The 15,774-nt window shown below is 39.5% G+C and overlaps 2 protein-coding genes across 6 annotated transcripts in view; one reads left to right on the forward strand and one right to left on the reverse strand.

The window, feature by feature from the left end:
- The window catches only part of ANO6 (anoctamin 6), a 212,810-nt gene that overhangs the window by 67,205 nt on the left and 129,831 nt on the right, over positions 1-15,774 (forward strand). The window contains exon 1 of one of the 5 annotated variants that reach the window (XM_050746869.1): positions 12,545-12,987. The exons of 3 other annotated variants lie outside the window; for them this stretch is intronic. In XM_050746869.1, coding sequence (XP_050602826.1) covers positions 12,849-12,987 — 139 coding nt within the window. In that variant the 5' untranslated portion in view covers positions 12,545-12,848. Of the gene's footprint in view, positions 1-12,544; positions 12,988-15,774 lie in introns of those variants that run through there. One more of the 5 variants, XM_050746871.1, reaches the window with a different exon arrangement.
- On the reverse strand, positions 11,048-11,472 carry LOC126930202 (40S ribosomal protein S16-like). The gene has a single exon (XM_050746979.1). The coding sequence runs from the start codon at positions 11,371-11,373 to the stop codon at positions 11,053-11,055; it is 321 nt and encodes a 106-aa protein (XP_050602936.1). The 5' UTR covers positions 11,374-11,472; the 3' UTR covers positions 11,048-11,052.

Raw genomic sequence — 15,774 nt, forward strand, 5'->3', positions numbered from 1 at the left:
AATTCCAGCACCGAATCTCCATCAGTCAAGGTGTAGGAATCATTTTGCGTAGTTCCCCCAGTTATTGTTATACATTTGATTCTTGCACTGATTCTGGGAAACCATTGCCTTAGGGACAGAAAGCCAAAAAGAAAATTGGAGTCTTGAATATTTACAGAGCTCAGAAGAAAAACCCAGCAGAATGGAAACTGAGCCTGGCACACCGAGTCAGCGGATGCTGTCCTATCAATCGTAGAAACTGTTTCAGGCTCTCACTGCCTTCCTCTACTCCACACCCTCTTGGCCTCTCAGTAGATCATTTTCTTAAATCAGAAAGGAAAGGAAACCTGCAGGGGCTACTGCCTCAACGTCTTTTATCTCCCTCCCTCCAAAAGTACATATACATTGTGTGCGTGTAAGTTGTATTATATATGTGTTTTATATATATAATATAACAAATATATGTATTATATTTTATATGTAATGCATATATAAACGCATGTTTACATTCATCTTTGCTTCTCCCATCTGTCATCTTTCTGATAAATGTTAATGCCTTCACCTATGCCTCTCTCCATCAGTGATCCTCCTGTGTTTTTCTTTCACTCTTTTCCATTAACATGTGTGTATGTGTATGTGTGAGTGAATAGGTAATATGAATACAAGTTTAATCTTATAAAACAAGGCCCAAAAGATGAACAAAAATATACCTTCCTCAACCCTACCGTATTTATTCATTCAGTAAATATGTATTAGGGTCAACTGTGTGCAAAGAGTCTGGCTAACCACTGAGGTTCTACAGCAGACTAAATAGGTACAGCTCCTGTTCTCATGATGCTTGTAGTCTCTTTTTAACCAGTCTTCTTTAAAAATCATTGGTCTTATCTTATTTTTTCCCATGTTATTCCATTTTTGTGTTGCTATAAAGGAATACCTCTGACTGGGTAATTTATAAAGAAAATAAGGTTATTTTGGCTGACAGTTCTGCAGGCTATACAGGAAGTGCACTGTTGGCATCAGCTTCTAGGAGGGCCTCAGGGATCTTACAATCATGGCGGAAGGGGAGGCAGCGTGTCACATAGCAAAAGGGAGGAGCAAGAGAGGAGAATACCACACTCTTTTAAAACAGCCAGATCTCATGTGAACTGAGCAAGAGCTCATAAGCATGGGGATGGTGCTAAGCCATTCATGAGAGATCTACCCCCATGATCCATTACCTCCCACTAGATGCTGCATCCAACATTCGGGATTACATTTCGACATGAGATTTGAAGGAGACAAACAGCCAAACCATATCATTCCCCATTACAGAAATAACATCTGTTTGTTATCTTAAATTTGAAAGTGGTTTCCTAATGGGAAGCTATTAAAGTATTTAAAGCATTAAAGTACTGGGTCAGAATTTTATTTTCAAAGGTTACTTTGGCTGCTGAAAAGGTAAGTGATTAAAAGGGGATGAAAGTTGCTGGCAGGTGGGCGGTCAGGAGGTTGGTGCAACAGTCTCAATAACAGATGAGAGGAGCTTGGCAGGATGAGATGAAGAGAGGAAGACAGTCAAGAACTCTTCAGCACCATAGGAGAGTGAATGTTTGGCTATGGGGGATGCAGAAGGGAGGCTAGTCAAGGATGAAGGGAGGCTAGTCAAGGATGGCTTGACCATCCAAATAAGAGGGAGTGCCATTTATGCAGACAGGAAATACTGAAGAACAGCTTTGATTGTGTTTGTGGTTGAGGGGGAAGCATAAGTCCTGTGTGAATACAGAGTCTAAGATGCCTGGGACATTTCCAAGAGAAGATGTTGCATAGGCAGTTGGATACATGCATCTGTGGCTCAGAAGAGATGGCTGAAATAGAGCAATGCATTTGGAACCTTTAGTCTGCATGTGTTAACAGTTGCCAGCAGACAAATTAAAGAGGAGCAGGGCTTGGATGGAACCCTGCATAGTTTCAGAAGTCAGGGCACAGTCAGGGAGGAGGCACCAATGGAGGAAATCAGAGAAATGGAAGACCCTCTAAGAGAATGAAACCAAGAGGAGAGAGTCTTTGAAAAGAAGTCATGGACAGCCATGTCAAAGCTCATTGAGATGTCAAGTAAGGCAAAAATGTAAAGCAGGCATTAGGTTTAACAGCAGCATGCAAGTCACTATGGACCTTAGAGCCGGCTGGTGACTGATGGAGGCTGAGTCCATAGTAGAGGAGTGCCAGCGTACTTTGACTCTTACCAGTAGTAGTAAGGACTATGTTATAATGCAATAGGTGCAGTGGAAAGGCTGATTAAGGTTGTTTTAACTTTTTTGATAACCTTTTATCTTTATTGTTTTATTCTGATTACAAAGCAATATATTTTACGATGAGTCGTTATAAACGTTCTAAACATTAAAAAGTACAACTGAGAATCATCTCCATATTTGCATTCTCTCATATATAGCCACTGTTAATAGTTTGAGGTGTATCCTTCAAGATTTTTCTGTACATGTGCTATCACTCGCTCTCTCATACACACTTACATTACAAAAATTGGCTTTATTGCTATGTAGTCTGCCAAAGTTTGTGTTTTTGTTCTGTACATTATAGACATGTTACTCCCTAAAGTAAACACATACTATTCTATTGTGCTGTAGTGTTGTCTGGATATTTTAGTTTTACTTAGAAATTTTGGTGTCTCTCATAATGTTACACTCAACATCTTAATGTGCTTATGCATATTTATATCTTTCCAAATGTGTACGGGAATTAAGTAGAATTTGCAAGGTCAAATTGTAGGCACATTTAACATTTTGACAGTGCTACATTTCCTAAGGAGGGGCTTTTTACTTTTTTAAGATGGAGTAAATCTGAACATGAAAAATGTTGACAAAGGTGAAAATGAAACATAAGTTGAAGTCACAGTAAAAAGTGCTGCGTAATCTATAGCAAGAAGTCTTGTGGGAATGGGAGCCATGGCTTAGGAGGAGGCTTTGGGCTATGATCAGAGGGGATACGCCACCTCTCCCATGAAGAGGAGTGGGTAGATAGGACAGAGTGGGGAAAGGCAAGGTCCTCAGTTACTGCTATATTTCCAGAGCTTGCCCATTGCTAACGTGTTTAGCAAGAGTGCCACAAACATGTATTGGTTGAAGGAATAAATATAATTTGGTTGATTCAGTTATATAATGTTTCCATGTAATAGCATCTATTTTTTCTACTCTGTCTATATAATGGGAGCTAAGATTTCCTACTGAAACTACTGAAGGAAGAGTTAGATTTAAAAGGCCCTTCTTACTTAGTGAACCCAGCTGGTAAAGTCAGACAGGACTTACAGTCTAAGCGTTTCTCATCTTCCTTTCCAATCAGCCTGCAGGGCCTGTTGATTCTAATACCTTAATGTCACTGGAATCCATCTATTTCTGTTTGTCCCCACTCCCACCATCACTGTTATTCCAGGCTGGGTTTTCCTATCACAACAACCTTTTAGATTGTCTCTTACTTCCTCTTATGCATCTGTCAGGACGTGGTTTAGGGGTGTCAAGGCCGAAGGAAAACTTCCCCTTGGCTTTCTGAAGGTTTGCTGAAAATTACTGACAAGAGGCAGATTAATAGGAGAAAAGGCATACAAATTTATTTGATCATGGTTTTAGATGATATGGAAACCTTCAGAATGAAGACCCGAAGATACAGGGGAAATTGTCCATTTTTATGCTTAGATTCAACAAAGTATAGACAGCCATGTAGAAACACAATTGGATAAAAGGGTCTGATCTAATGTGAATAGGCAGAGTGAGGAAACCCAGCAGGGCCTCAAGATGCTGCTTGACCTCTCTGAGCAGCATTCTTTCCTTCTGGGTAAGACTTTCTGGAATGTGGATTTTATGACCTACAGTCAAACAATGGAGAACAGGTAAGTACTTTGTGGCCAGATTCTTCTGGCCAGAATTTTTTTTTTTTTTTTTTTTTTTTTTTTTTTTTTTTTTTTTTTGAGACAGAGTCTCGCTCTGTCGCCCAGGCTGGAGTGCAGTGGCCGGATCTCAGCTCACTGCAAGCTCCGCCTCCCGGGTTCACGCCCAGCTAGTTTTTTGTATTTTTTTTTTAGTAGAGACGGGGTTTCACCGTTTTAGCCAGGATGATCTCGATCTCCTGACCTCGTGATCCGCCCGTCTCGGCCTCCCAAAGTGCTGGGATTACAGGCTTGAGCCACCGTGCCCGGCTCAGAATTTCTTTATCTCTACCTTTCTGTATAATTTTGTAAAAAATCCCTCAAAAGGAATTCTGGCTTCTAGACCCACCTTCTAGTTTCTGTGGCCAGCCTCAGAGGAGAATGGAATTGAGAGACAGGCGGGCAGGAGAAGGTCAGAGAAAAACTTTTGCTTCTGAGGCTGTTGCTAAGGCCTTTATTTTAAAAGGGGTGTTGTTGCTGATGTCCAACAGCGGCTACCTCCTCCACCTCCCAGCCAGGCTGCTTTAGGAGTCTCTTCTTGGGCTTCCCCAGCCCTGTGCAGGCATCTGTTCTCCCCAGATGGTCACTGGTATGTTTTATTTACCTAAAGCCTTCACACATAAATACCTTAGTGACTGTTTTCGTGTATCTAAGACCTACTGAATGTTTAGCTCATCCTGCATGCTAAGTAAATGATAGTTATTATGTGTGAATGTCTGATGCCTGTATAAATTTGGCACATGAAAGGACAAGGACAGAAGCAGGCCTCAGATGAAACCACAAAGGACCAGTAATTTAAGACATTTAATCCTGGAACAAGCCTCAGGATTATTACTCCCTAGGGAGGGGCAATCTGAGTTATATGTCCTTTCTATTATTTCTATAATTAACATGTTAAGTGCATATTTAAGAAATTTCAAGTAGTTTGAATCTCTAAGATGATTTATCTATATTCAGATAATCTGTTTATTTTGTAAGATCTCAACTAAAGAACTAAATTGTGATATTTTCTAGAGTAAAAATGCTTGAATTTCCTTAGCTACGCCTGGCCACCTGGAGAATATAATCACATGATTGAGGTCTGCATTGGGATTCTAGAAGAAATGGCCTTCACAGACCTATTAAATACAGAACTTCCCAGTTTGGAGGCAGTGTTCCTGCCTGCCATCCATCACCACACCCCACCCCATCTACTGGGGAGAGTAGTAGGAAGTAGTTACCAACTAGCAACTGAGTATAATTTCAAGTTACAGAATCAACTATCGAAGTATAATGAAAGAAGAGACATGAGGAGTTGATTATTTGTGGAGAAAGCAGCATAGATTCAAGCCCCTTATAAAAGTTGTATATTCAGAGTTGAGAAATACTGCAGTAAAAAGGCTACCAAGGCCAGGTGCGGTGGCTCACGCCTGTAATCCCAGCACTTTGGGAGGCTGAGGCAGGCGAATCACAAGGTCAGGAGATCACCAACATGGTGAAACCCCATCTCCACTAAAATACAAAAAATTTGCCAGGCATTGTATTACGCACCTGTAGTCTCAGCTACTTGGGAGGCTGAGGAGCTACTTGGGAGGCTGAGGAGCTACTTGGGAGGCTGAGGCAGGGGAATTTCTTGAACCCAGGAGGCGTAGGTTGCAGTAAGCCAGGATCACGTCACTGCACTCCAGCCTGGCAACAGAGCAAGACTCAGTCTCAAAAAAAAAAAAAAAAAAAAAAAAAAAAAAAAAAAGCCATCACAGCTGCTACCCCTTCAGCAGTAAGAGAATGGCTGGGGGCCGATCTGGATGTCCTGCTTCTGAAAAGTTACCTGAGGCTACTGGGCTGTGGAAGGCTGAACAAGAATAAGGCTTCTACTGATAGGGTTGTTCTTGACTCCTTTCATCGTTTTACCTCTGAGCAGTGGCAGCACGGTGGGCAGTGGCTGGGTATGAATTTATTTATACTTTTTTAAAGAGAGATCTCATCGTGTTGCCTAGGCTGGACTTGAACTCCTGGGCTCAAGCAATCCTCCTCTCTCAGCCTCCTGAGTAGCTGGGACTATAGGTGCGTATCACCACACCCAACTTGAATATGAATTAAAATAATCTTAACCGTAAAGGCATTCAGTTATATTTGGTCTAAAATAATACCCTGAACTAATAAAACATCCATCCAGAAGGAATTTTTATTGTTTCAGTCCATTATTTAACCGATGACTTAAAAAATATCCATACATTCAAGATTTAAGTAGGGGGTATGATTTAGAAATATAACAGAATGCATAAAAATGGAATTTAGATAGAGCTAATGTGTTTGAGTTCTCCCCACTTTCAGTATTAGACCAAATTTACATACGGTTTTCCGTATCTTCAGTGAGACGTAATATTTAATAAACTATCATCAGCAACTTTATTTCTTAACAGCTATCTTCCTAAAGCTGTATACCCCTCTTTTAAAAATGAAAAGAATGTCAGGCAGGCTTAAGCATGACATTTTTTTCCCCTCTCATTTGCAATACAAGTAGCTAATGTTTGTCAAATGTTTATTATGTGTAAGTAACCAGACTAAACACTTTATGTGTCACAACTCATTTTATCCTCAAGACAACCCTGAGGGAGAAATACGATTCCCATTTTCCAGGTGCAGACACTGAGGGGGATGGAAGGTTGAATGATCTGAGCTCCCGTGGTTAGGAAGTGGTAGGTCTGGGATTTGCATTCAGGTCTGTCTTACTGCAGCAGCCAGCCTTATATTAGTTATGCATTCATTTGGTCAGTCATTCAACAGATTAATGGTGGAGCACCTAACATGGCCCGGAACTATCCTAGGTGGTTGGGATTCAGCCGTGAACAAGGTGAGATCTCTACTCTTATGGAGCTTACATACCTAATATGTAATTACTAATGAAGTGCTAAAGGAAAGTACAGCAGGGCAAGGTAACAGAATGGTGGCTCTACTCTGGGGCTGCTTAAATTAGGATTTCAGGGACAACCTCTCTGAGATGGGGATATTGAACAGAGAGCTGAATAATGTGGGAGAGAACGCTACCTAAGACTGAGGGGGCAGTGTAATATAGCGGTTAAAAGCATAACCTGTGAGCTCCTGGGTTCAAATTTTGATTCCACTGTTCATTAGCTGTGTGATCTTATGCAAAATACCTGACTTCTCCATGCCTCTTCATCAGTGATATGAAGGTAACTGTTGTACTTTTCTTACCTTGCAGAATTGTTGTGAGAATGAAATGCGTTCGTATATGAAAAGGACTTAGCTGTAGAATAGACACTGGAATCTATTGCACACTCTTAAATGTGAGCTGTATTATCTATAGAAGCCCTATGGGAATGGTGAAAAGTAGCTGGCTTCTGGGTAGGTTTTGAAAATTTGGCGGACAGGATTTACTGAGAAATTGGATGTGGGAGAATAAAGAAAAGGAGTCACGGATGACGTCAGTAATTTTGGTCTGGTTAATTTGGTGAATTTGGGGGCATTTACTGAGTGGGAAAGGCAAGGTATAGCAAACCTCTTTTGAGGGGAAGACACAGTGGAGGGTAGATATGTTAAAACTGGGATGCTTCTTGATGTGTTTGTCTTTTGTTGTTCATTGTAGAACATTTGGAAAACATCAAGTATTAAGATAATAAAGATCACCTGACATCCCACTACTTATCCTTTTGCTTACATTTTTTCCCCCATACAAGTCTTAGATCATATAATACATAACAGTTTTTAAAATTATATACCCTTCAGTTTATTGGAAAATGGTTCATGGCAAGGGGGAGAGTTAAAGTATAGGTAAGATGATCAAAGCCCCAGTACCACAAGAGGCCCCTCCCCCTGTCAAATGGTCATTATGGACTGAAGCCTCACAAGAGCTCTCTGTAAGGACAGAGAGCATGTAGCAGATCTCATTCCTGCTCACCCATCTAAGAAAGCACCTATCGCCTGGTACAGCCTAGCCTACAACAGCTAAAAGATTATTTTTTTAAAGCTACACTTTTTTGTGTGTGGTACTAAAATACACATAATCTAAAACTTACCATTTTAACTATTAAGTGTATAGTTCAGCTCTTAAAAGCATTAAGTACATTCACGTTTTTGTGCAACCATCACCACCATCCATCTCCAGAATCATTTTCATATTGCAAAAGGTTGTTACTGAAACTACCAATTAAACAATAACTCCCCATTTCCCCTTGTCCTGGCAGCCTCCATTCTATTTTCTGTCTCTGTGAAGATGCCTATTCTAAGTACCTCATATATGTGGAATCCTACATTCTTTGTCCTTTTGTGACTGGTTTGTTACTTAACCTGATGTCCTCAAGATTAACCTATGTTGTAGCATATGTTTGAATTTTCTTCCTTTTTAAAGCTGAATAATACTCCATTATATGTTTTGTTACCCATTCATCAGTCAGTGGACACTCGAATTGCTATTATAAATGTTGCTATGAACATGGGTGTCCAAATATCTGTTTGAACTCCTACTTTTAATTCTTTTGGGTATATATTATAATGTATAACATTTTATAATCTACTTTTTCACATAGAGATATATTGCTGAAATTTTCTGTTGTGAATAGTCTTCTATAAATTATTTTAAATAATTGTATTATATATAATCATATAGCTGTATCCTAACTGATTTAAGCAATCAAGTATTTCCTAGAAGTAGAATTATAAGATCAAAGGATATGAATTATTTTATATTATTTATTTATTTATTTATTTTTTTGAGACATGGTCTCACTCTGTCTCCCAGACTAGAGTGCAGTGGTGCAATCTCAGCTCACTGCAACCTTCACCTCCCAGGTTTTCAAGCTATGCTCCTGCCTTACCTTCCTGAGTAGCTCAGATTACAGGTGCCTGCCACCACACCCAGCTAATTTTTGTATTTTTTCCGGTAGAGACAGGGTTTCACCATGTTGGTCAGGCTGGTCTCAAACTCTTGACCTCAGGTGATCCACCCGCCTCGGCCTCCCAAAGTGCTGGGATTACAGGTGTGAGCCACCACGCCCGGCTGGGTATGAATAATTTTAAAGCTTTTGCTATACTCACCAAATTGCTACCCAGAAAGCTTATACCACCCCACACTGCCAATATGTGTTTATTCCCAGCACCTTTGCTAATATTAGCTATTAATGACTATTTTCTGTTCATTTGGATAATTAAAAGTGGTATATCAATTCTGATTTTCCTTTTATCCAAATTTAGGATTTACTTTCTGGGTTAGAGTTTATTTGTAGCTGATCACTGGGGGAAATACTGATTTGGTAAATACTCAATTTGTGAGATGATTAGAGGAAATGAGACCCTGTGGGGTCTTTCCCTTTTCCAGCCAGTTAGTTTTTCCTTCGAAGGTAATTGGCCAACCTTTTGCTCTGTGTGTATATGACAAGCAGCTATACTGAGGTTTTGTGTAATCTGTTATTGGATGCTGAATATATTCTTAGTTGTTACAGGTTCACAATTCCTTAGAATTCAAACATCCATAAAGTGCTGAAAAAAATTTTCTGGCAATTCATTTGGTTATAAAATTTGACAGAGCTGAATTCATTTGATGTAGATATGTGACCTCAGCCAGCACAAGACTATGTACATTTTTAGTGCCTTCCCCCTCATATGAATATTTATATTATCTGGCTGCAAAATATGAATGTGTTTGGGTAAGATGTGCTATTCCAGACTTCACTGGGAATGCATTAGTAGTGGAGACAATATATACATGTAAAAGTTGTTTTTTTTTTTTTTAATTCTGAAAAATTCTGAATTCTGAAACACTAGGTTTTGACATCACAGATTTTGGATAAGGTCATGTGAACCTATAGCGGTTTTTTATTTTTCTTTCATTTTCATGTTCTCGTTCCTTCTGGGCAGCAAAAACTGGTTTTGAAATCAGGCCTGCTCTGATAAGTTAAGCATGAAGTTATGACTCAAATGTGCTTTGAGCTGAAAGACAATAGGAATTTAAAAGTGGTGTCTTCTTTCATCCCCAGGACATGTGCAATCACTATAATCTGGGAACTGACAGGTCAGTGACTAGAACCAAGTTTCAGCTAAGCCATAACCAGTTGCAAACCCAGGATAATGTTGAACTGCGAGCCCTGAGGGTCTTAGGAGAGCTGAACCAGTTAGACTGTGAAGCAACAGTAGTAGCGTTCCAAGATGTTATTGGAACATATTTCTACAGTTAATACTGTTTGTCCTTTATAGAATATTAGCTGTCTAAGCCAGGCTTTTAAAATACCAAATTGGCAAAAACATTACTCTTCAGCTATATATTTTTAATGGTAAATCTAAGTTTTAAAAAATCTGTTTATTAAATGCTAAAAGTTGCAGAAATGAAAAAGCAGATCCACAATTTCATATGAGATTGCAAGTGGTCCAGATAGCCAAAACAATTCTGAAAAAGAATAAAGTCAGAGGATTCATGCGTTCTGATTTCAAAACTTAATGACAAAGCTATACTAATCGAAATAGTGTGGTCTTGGGTACAGCTAGATATATAGACCAATGGAATAGAATCAAGAGTCCAGAAATAAACTCACATGTTTATGGCCCAACTGCTTTTTGGAAAGGATGCCAAATACACTCAATGAGGAAAGAAGAGTCACTTCAATAAATGATGCTGCGACAACTGGATTTCCACATGCGAAAAGAACAAAGTTCAATCCCACCTCACGTCATACACAGAAATTAACTCAAAATGGATTAACCCAAATACAAGAGCTAAATTCATGAAGAAAACATAAAAGAATAGCCGGGCATGGTGGTGCATGCCTGTAATCCCAGCTACTTAGGAGGCTGAGGCAGGAGAATCATTTGAACCTGGGAAGCGGAGGTTGTAGTGAGCCGAAGTCACACCATTGCACTCCAGCCTGGGCAACAAGAGTGAAACTCCATCTCAAAAATAAACAAACAAAAGAAAACGTAAAGGAAAATCTTTATGACCTTGGATTTGGCAGTGGATTCTTAGATATAACATCAAAAACATATACAAAAAATTAAAAATAGATAACAGGACTTGACAAAATTAAAAATTTGGGGGCATCAAGGGATTATTAAAGTGACGGCAGCTTCAGAATGGGAGAAATATTTGGGAATCAGGTATCTGATAAGTCTTTTTGTTTTTTTTCCTCAAAAACTGTTTATTATACAGGTGAATTTTGATAGTCATGATGGGCTTATCGGTAGGATTTCTGGTAGCGAGCACGGGCACCAGGGCCTCCAAAGTTTTTGGACTCGCAGCAACGGGGATCAGCTACCAGCAGGGTCCGGTCATACTGGATGAGGATGTCTTTGATCTCCTTCTTGGAAGCCTCATCCACATATTTCTGGTAATAGGCCACCAGGGCTTTGGAGATGGACTGACGGATAGCATAAATCTGGGCCACGTGACCACCACCCTTCACACGGACACGGATGTCCACACCAGCAAATCGCTCCTTGCCGAGAAGCAGAACTGGCTCCAGCAGCTTGTATTGTAGCGTGCGCGGCTCAATCATCTCCAGGGGCCGCCCGTTCACCTTGATGAGACCATTGCCGCGTTTGCAGTGCGCCACAGCTGTGGCTGTGTTCTTGCGTCCGAAGACAAGCACCGACTGCAGCGGTGATTTTTATAAGCAAAATTTGCAGCTCACATTGAACAGAATTCACTCGGCTGCGACCGAGGACGAGAGAACCTAACCGCGCGGCGCTGCAACCGGAAAAGGCCTGATAAGTCTTTAATGTCCAGAATATATAAATAACTCCTGAGCACAACAAAAAGACAGACTCAGTTGGAAAACGGGCAAAGGACTTGAGCATTTTTGACGTTTTTCCAAAGAATATGTACAGGTATCTAATAGCACATGAGGGAATGCCCAACAGCATTCACCATTAGGGAAGTGAAAATCAAAACCACAATACCACTTTACACCTACCAGGATGGCTGCTATTTTTTTAAAAAATCAAATAAGAACACACAAAATAATAAGTGTTGGTGAGTATGTAGAGAAATTAGAACCCTCATACATTGCTGATGGAACTGTAAAATGGTGCAGGCATTGTGAAAACAATTTGGCAATTCCTTAAAAAGCAAACATAATTATTGTATCATCCACAATTCCAAATCCTAGATATACACCCAAAAGAATTGAAAACAGGGACTCAGATACTTGTATAACAGTACCCGTTGCAGCATCATTCACAATAGCCAAAAGGTGGAAACAATCTCGGTGTCCATCTACAGATGAATGGGGTAAACACAGTGTAGTATATCTGTACAATGAAATACTATTCCGTCATAAAAAGGAACAAAGTTCTGATATATGCTACAACTTAGATATACCTTGAAAACATTATACTAAGTGAAATAAGCCAGAAACAAAAGGACAAATATTGTATAACTCTGTTTATATGAAATATATTAAATAGGCAAATTCATAGAGATAGAAAAAAGATTAGAGATAACTAGGGACGGGGGAAAAGGAGTAGGAGAAATGGGGAATTCATGCTTAATGGTTAGAGTTTCTGGGGTGATCAGAAATGTTTTAGAAATAGTGGTGATGGCTGTGCAACATTGTGAATGTAATTATTGCCACTAAATTATGTGTTTAAAATGGCTAAAGGGGCAAACTTTATGCTTATATGTTATGTTACTGCAATAAATATTTTTTAAGATGGTAAGAGAACTAATGAATTAACGGTGAATCTGGTAGGTTTGCAGTGTATGTCGAGTTTTTCTATAAAAGCATTAGGTTAAAGCATTAAGCAGTTGTGTGTGAGAATCAATAATGTGATAGTTGTTTCCAGCTCTTCCGAAGGACGCATGTTTAACTTCTAGATGTATTTTTAGAGCCGTACTGTTGGGGCAGAGGAGGCTTGTGGGAATAGGGGAAGAGTTCATAAGCTGAGCTGAAACAACACCAAACATGGAAATGTTACAAGGTGGAGAAATTGTGCTTACTGAAACTCTTCTCAGAAATATTGCTGTTTGTGGATGATAGAAATCTTCAGAGTTGTCACTAAAGGTAGAGGTAGGAGGGTGAGAAGCGTCAAGAACTCACTGAATTGTCCATTCCCCCTTTTGTTCTGCTGTGGAATGTTTTGTGCTGCTGGTAAGAACATGTTCCTATTTGGTGAGTTGCTGGAACAGTGAGCAGTGGGCAGAATGAAGGGGAGGCTCCTTTTTTATAAATATTGTCCAAATATTTGATGAGTATTTGGTCTTGAAAGGAAACTATGTTATTAGTCTGCTTTGTGTGTGTGTCACAGTATAGTGCAATGCAATATGGTTCTGGAAATAGAAGCACTCTCTTATTATCTAAGCAATTACATTTTGAGGAATTGAAGAGCACTAGTAACTGTACTGGAGTGACAAATTTATAATTAATTTCATCATTTGTTTATTTTCTCATTTATTGAGCATCTATTATATGCAAGGTATTGTTTCAGGTTCTCGGAATATAGAGTTGAATAAGACAATGGCTTGCCCTCTAGGAGCTCATGGACTAGTGGAGAAGAAAAACAATGACCATACAGTGTGATAAGAAGGATCAACACCTATCTTTTCCCAAGATTTTATCTTCTGTAGTGGTGGGCAATTGTCAAAAAGTAACCATGTGATAATTTTGAATTCTGTTCAATGTGAGCTGCAAATTTTGCTTATAAAAATCACTCTTTAAAAAAAAAAAACCTTTTTCCTATAACTGGATGTCCTGTAACTGGATGTCCAACTGAAAAAATACTATAGTTTAGTTTAGTTTAGTTTTTTGAGACAGCGTCTCTGTCGCCAGGCTGGAGTGCAGTGGCACGATCTCAGCTCACTGTAAGCTCCACCTCCTGGGTTCACACCATTCTCCTGCCTCAGCCTGCTGAGTAGCTGGGACTACAGGTGCCCACCACCATGCCTGGCTAATTTTTTTTTTTTTTTTTTTTTTTTGTATTTTTAGTAGAGATGGGGTTTCACCATGTTAGCCAGGATGGTCTCGATCTCCTGACCTTGTGATCCACCCATCTCGGCCTCCCAAAGTTCTGGAATTACAGGCGTGAGCTACTGCACCCGACCAGAATACTGTATTTTAATAGCCGATAATGCAATGCTTGAGTTTTTGGCTCCACCTATAATAATATGGCAGGTTTTACTAGACATCCAAATTAGTGCTACAGGAGCATGAAGTGGAGGCAAGTAACTTAACCTGGCACATAAGCAGTAACATTGAAATAAAAATTTGAAGAAAGAGTAACACGGGATATGGGAGTATGCATTCCAGATAGGTAGAAAATACTTAAGATGAGGTTGAAATTAAGAAGGTTATAATTTAGTGACTTACCAAAATACTGGTTTTGAAGGAAAGAGAAAGGTTAAGAATGGCTCCCCCTTTTGGATTGGGGAATTGAACTGATGATAATACATTATTCAAGAAGGGTAGCACAGCGAAGGGGAGCCTTTGAGGAAAAGCAGTTTTTACTGGAATGCAGAGAGAATATTTATTAATTTTCTGAATTGCCAAATGTATAGTACTGGACCCTGGCCATGAGTAAAAAAATGTTCTTACCCTGACAAAGTTTACATATTCATGAATGACTTTTTTTTCCTTCTTTTTTTAAGAAACAGTAGCCGAAGTGGGAATAATTGTAGAAATATCTTTGTTGAGAAGGGGGCTAGGTGCAGGGAGGGAGGGAAAACTTCTGCCTTGAGATAGATGGGAAAGACAGAGAACTGTAACAAAAACTATCAATTCGAATTTGGAATTTGCATTCTAGAAATGATTAGAAGAGACTGCCACTTTTTTGGTTAATGTAAATATTAAGTCATTGAGTTTACTTGCCAGTAACAAACTGGGGTAAGAGACTGATCTATCCAGATTCAGATATTTCCTGATTGACATTTCTTTTCATTAGAAACAAGTAACCAACATTGCCCAGAACGTTGTAGTTATTCAAAAATGTTTGCTGAATTAATGTTATCCCCTTCTATGCTTAAATTTATTTTAATATTTTAAAAGGGAATGAAGAACAGGGATTGTCAAGGTGGAAGTCAGAAGGAAAAATTGGTGCCTAATGAGGCAAAGGATGGTAAAACGTATTAAATATTGAAGTGAAAAATAGTGATAGCCAATATTTATATAGTACTTAAGAGTCTTCAAGTCAGTTTCATATATATGTCAGTTAGCTTATTCTCCACAGTGACCTTCTGATGTAGGCATTATAATCTGCATTTTATTGCTGAGGAAACAGACTTAGCGTTAAGTGATGTGCCTGAGCCTCAGGGCTAGACCATGTAGCACTCTTAGGATTCAAGTCCATTGTCCTGTGTAGCAATACACAGCCAGCATGCTCTTGAAAGCGACGCTTCTGTCTTTGTGTTTTATGTTTTATTACTAACATTCTTTGCATTAATAATGACTGAGTGGCTCTATTTTAAAATCTTGTTGTAATATCACAAGGCCTATACTCTACAAGCCTACAACCTCTTGCTAATATAGGAAGTAGAATTTCTCTCACCTCATTGTTTACCAAAATATAGCAAATCCTGTTAAACTGAGACCAGAGAGAGATTGGAACCCCTTAGAACAATTATGACTACCAGAGAATGATGCAGGAGGAGCAGGCGGGCAGGAATAGACTCAGCTGAAGTGATGTGGGGAGTGAGACTGGACAGGCCCAGCAATCTGGAAAGCACGAAGTGACGAGAAATGGTGGGCCCTGTATGTGGTTGCTTTTACTCTCTTTTTTTATTTGTTTATTTTGTTTTGTTTTTGAGATAGAGTCTTACTCGGTTGCCCAGGCTAGAGTGCAGGGGTGCAGGGGCCCAATTTTGGCTCACTGCAACCTCTGCTTCCTGGGTCAAGCAATTATCCTGCCTCAGCCTCCAGAGTAGCTAGCATTACAGGCATGTACCACCACGGCTGGCTAATTTTCTT

Source organism: Macaca thibetana, chromosome 11 (genome assembly GCF_024542745.1).
Source record: "Macaca thibetana thibetana isolate TM-01 chromosome 11, ASM2454274v1, whole genome shotgun sequence".
NCBI classification, from domain to species: domain Eukaryota; kingdom Metazoa; phylum Chordata; class Mammalia; order Primates; family Cercopithecidae; genus Macaca; species Macaca thibetana.

Bases quoted from the DNA above. Each gene is read 5' to 3' on its own strand.
- LOC126930202 (XM_050746979.1), bottom strand. From the start codon at position 11,373: ATGATTGAGCCGCGCACGCTACAATACAAGCTGCTGGAGCCAGTTCTG.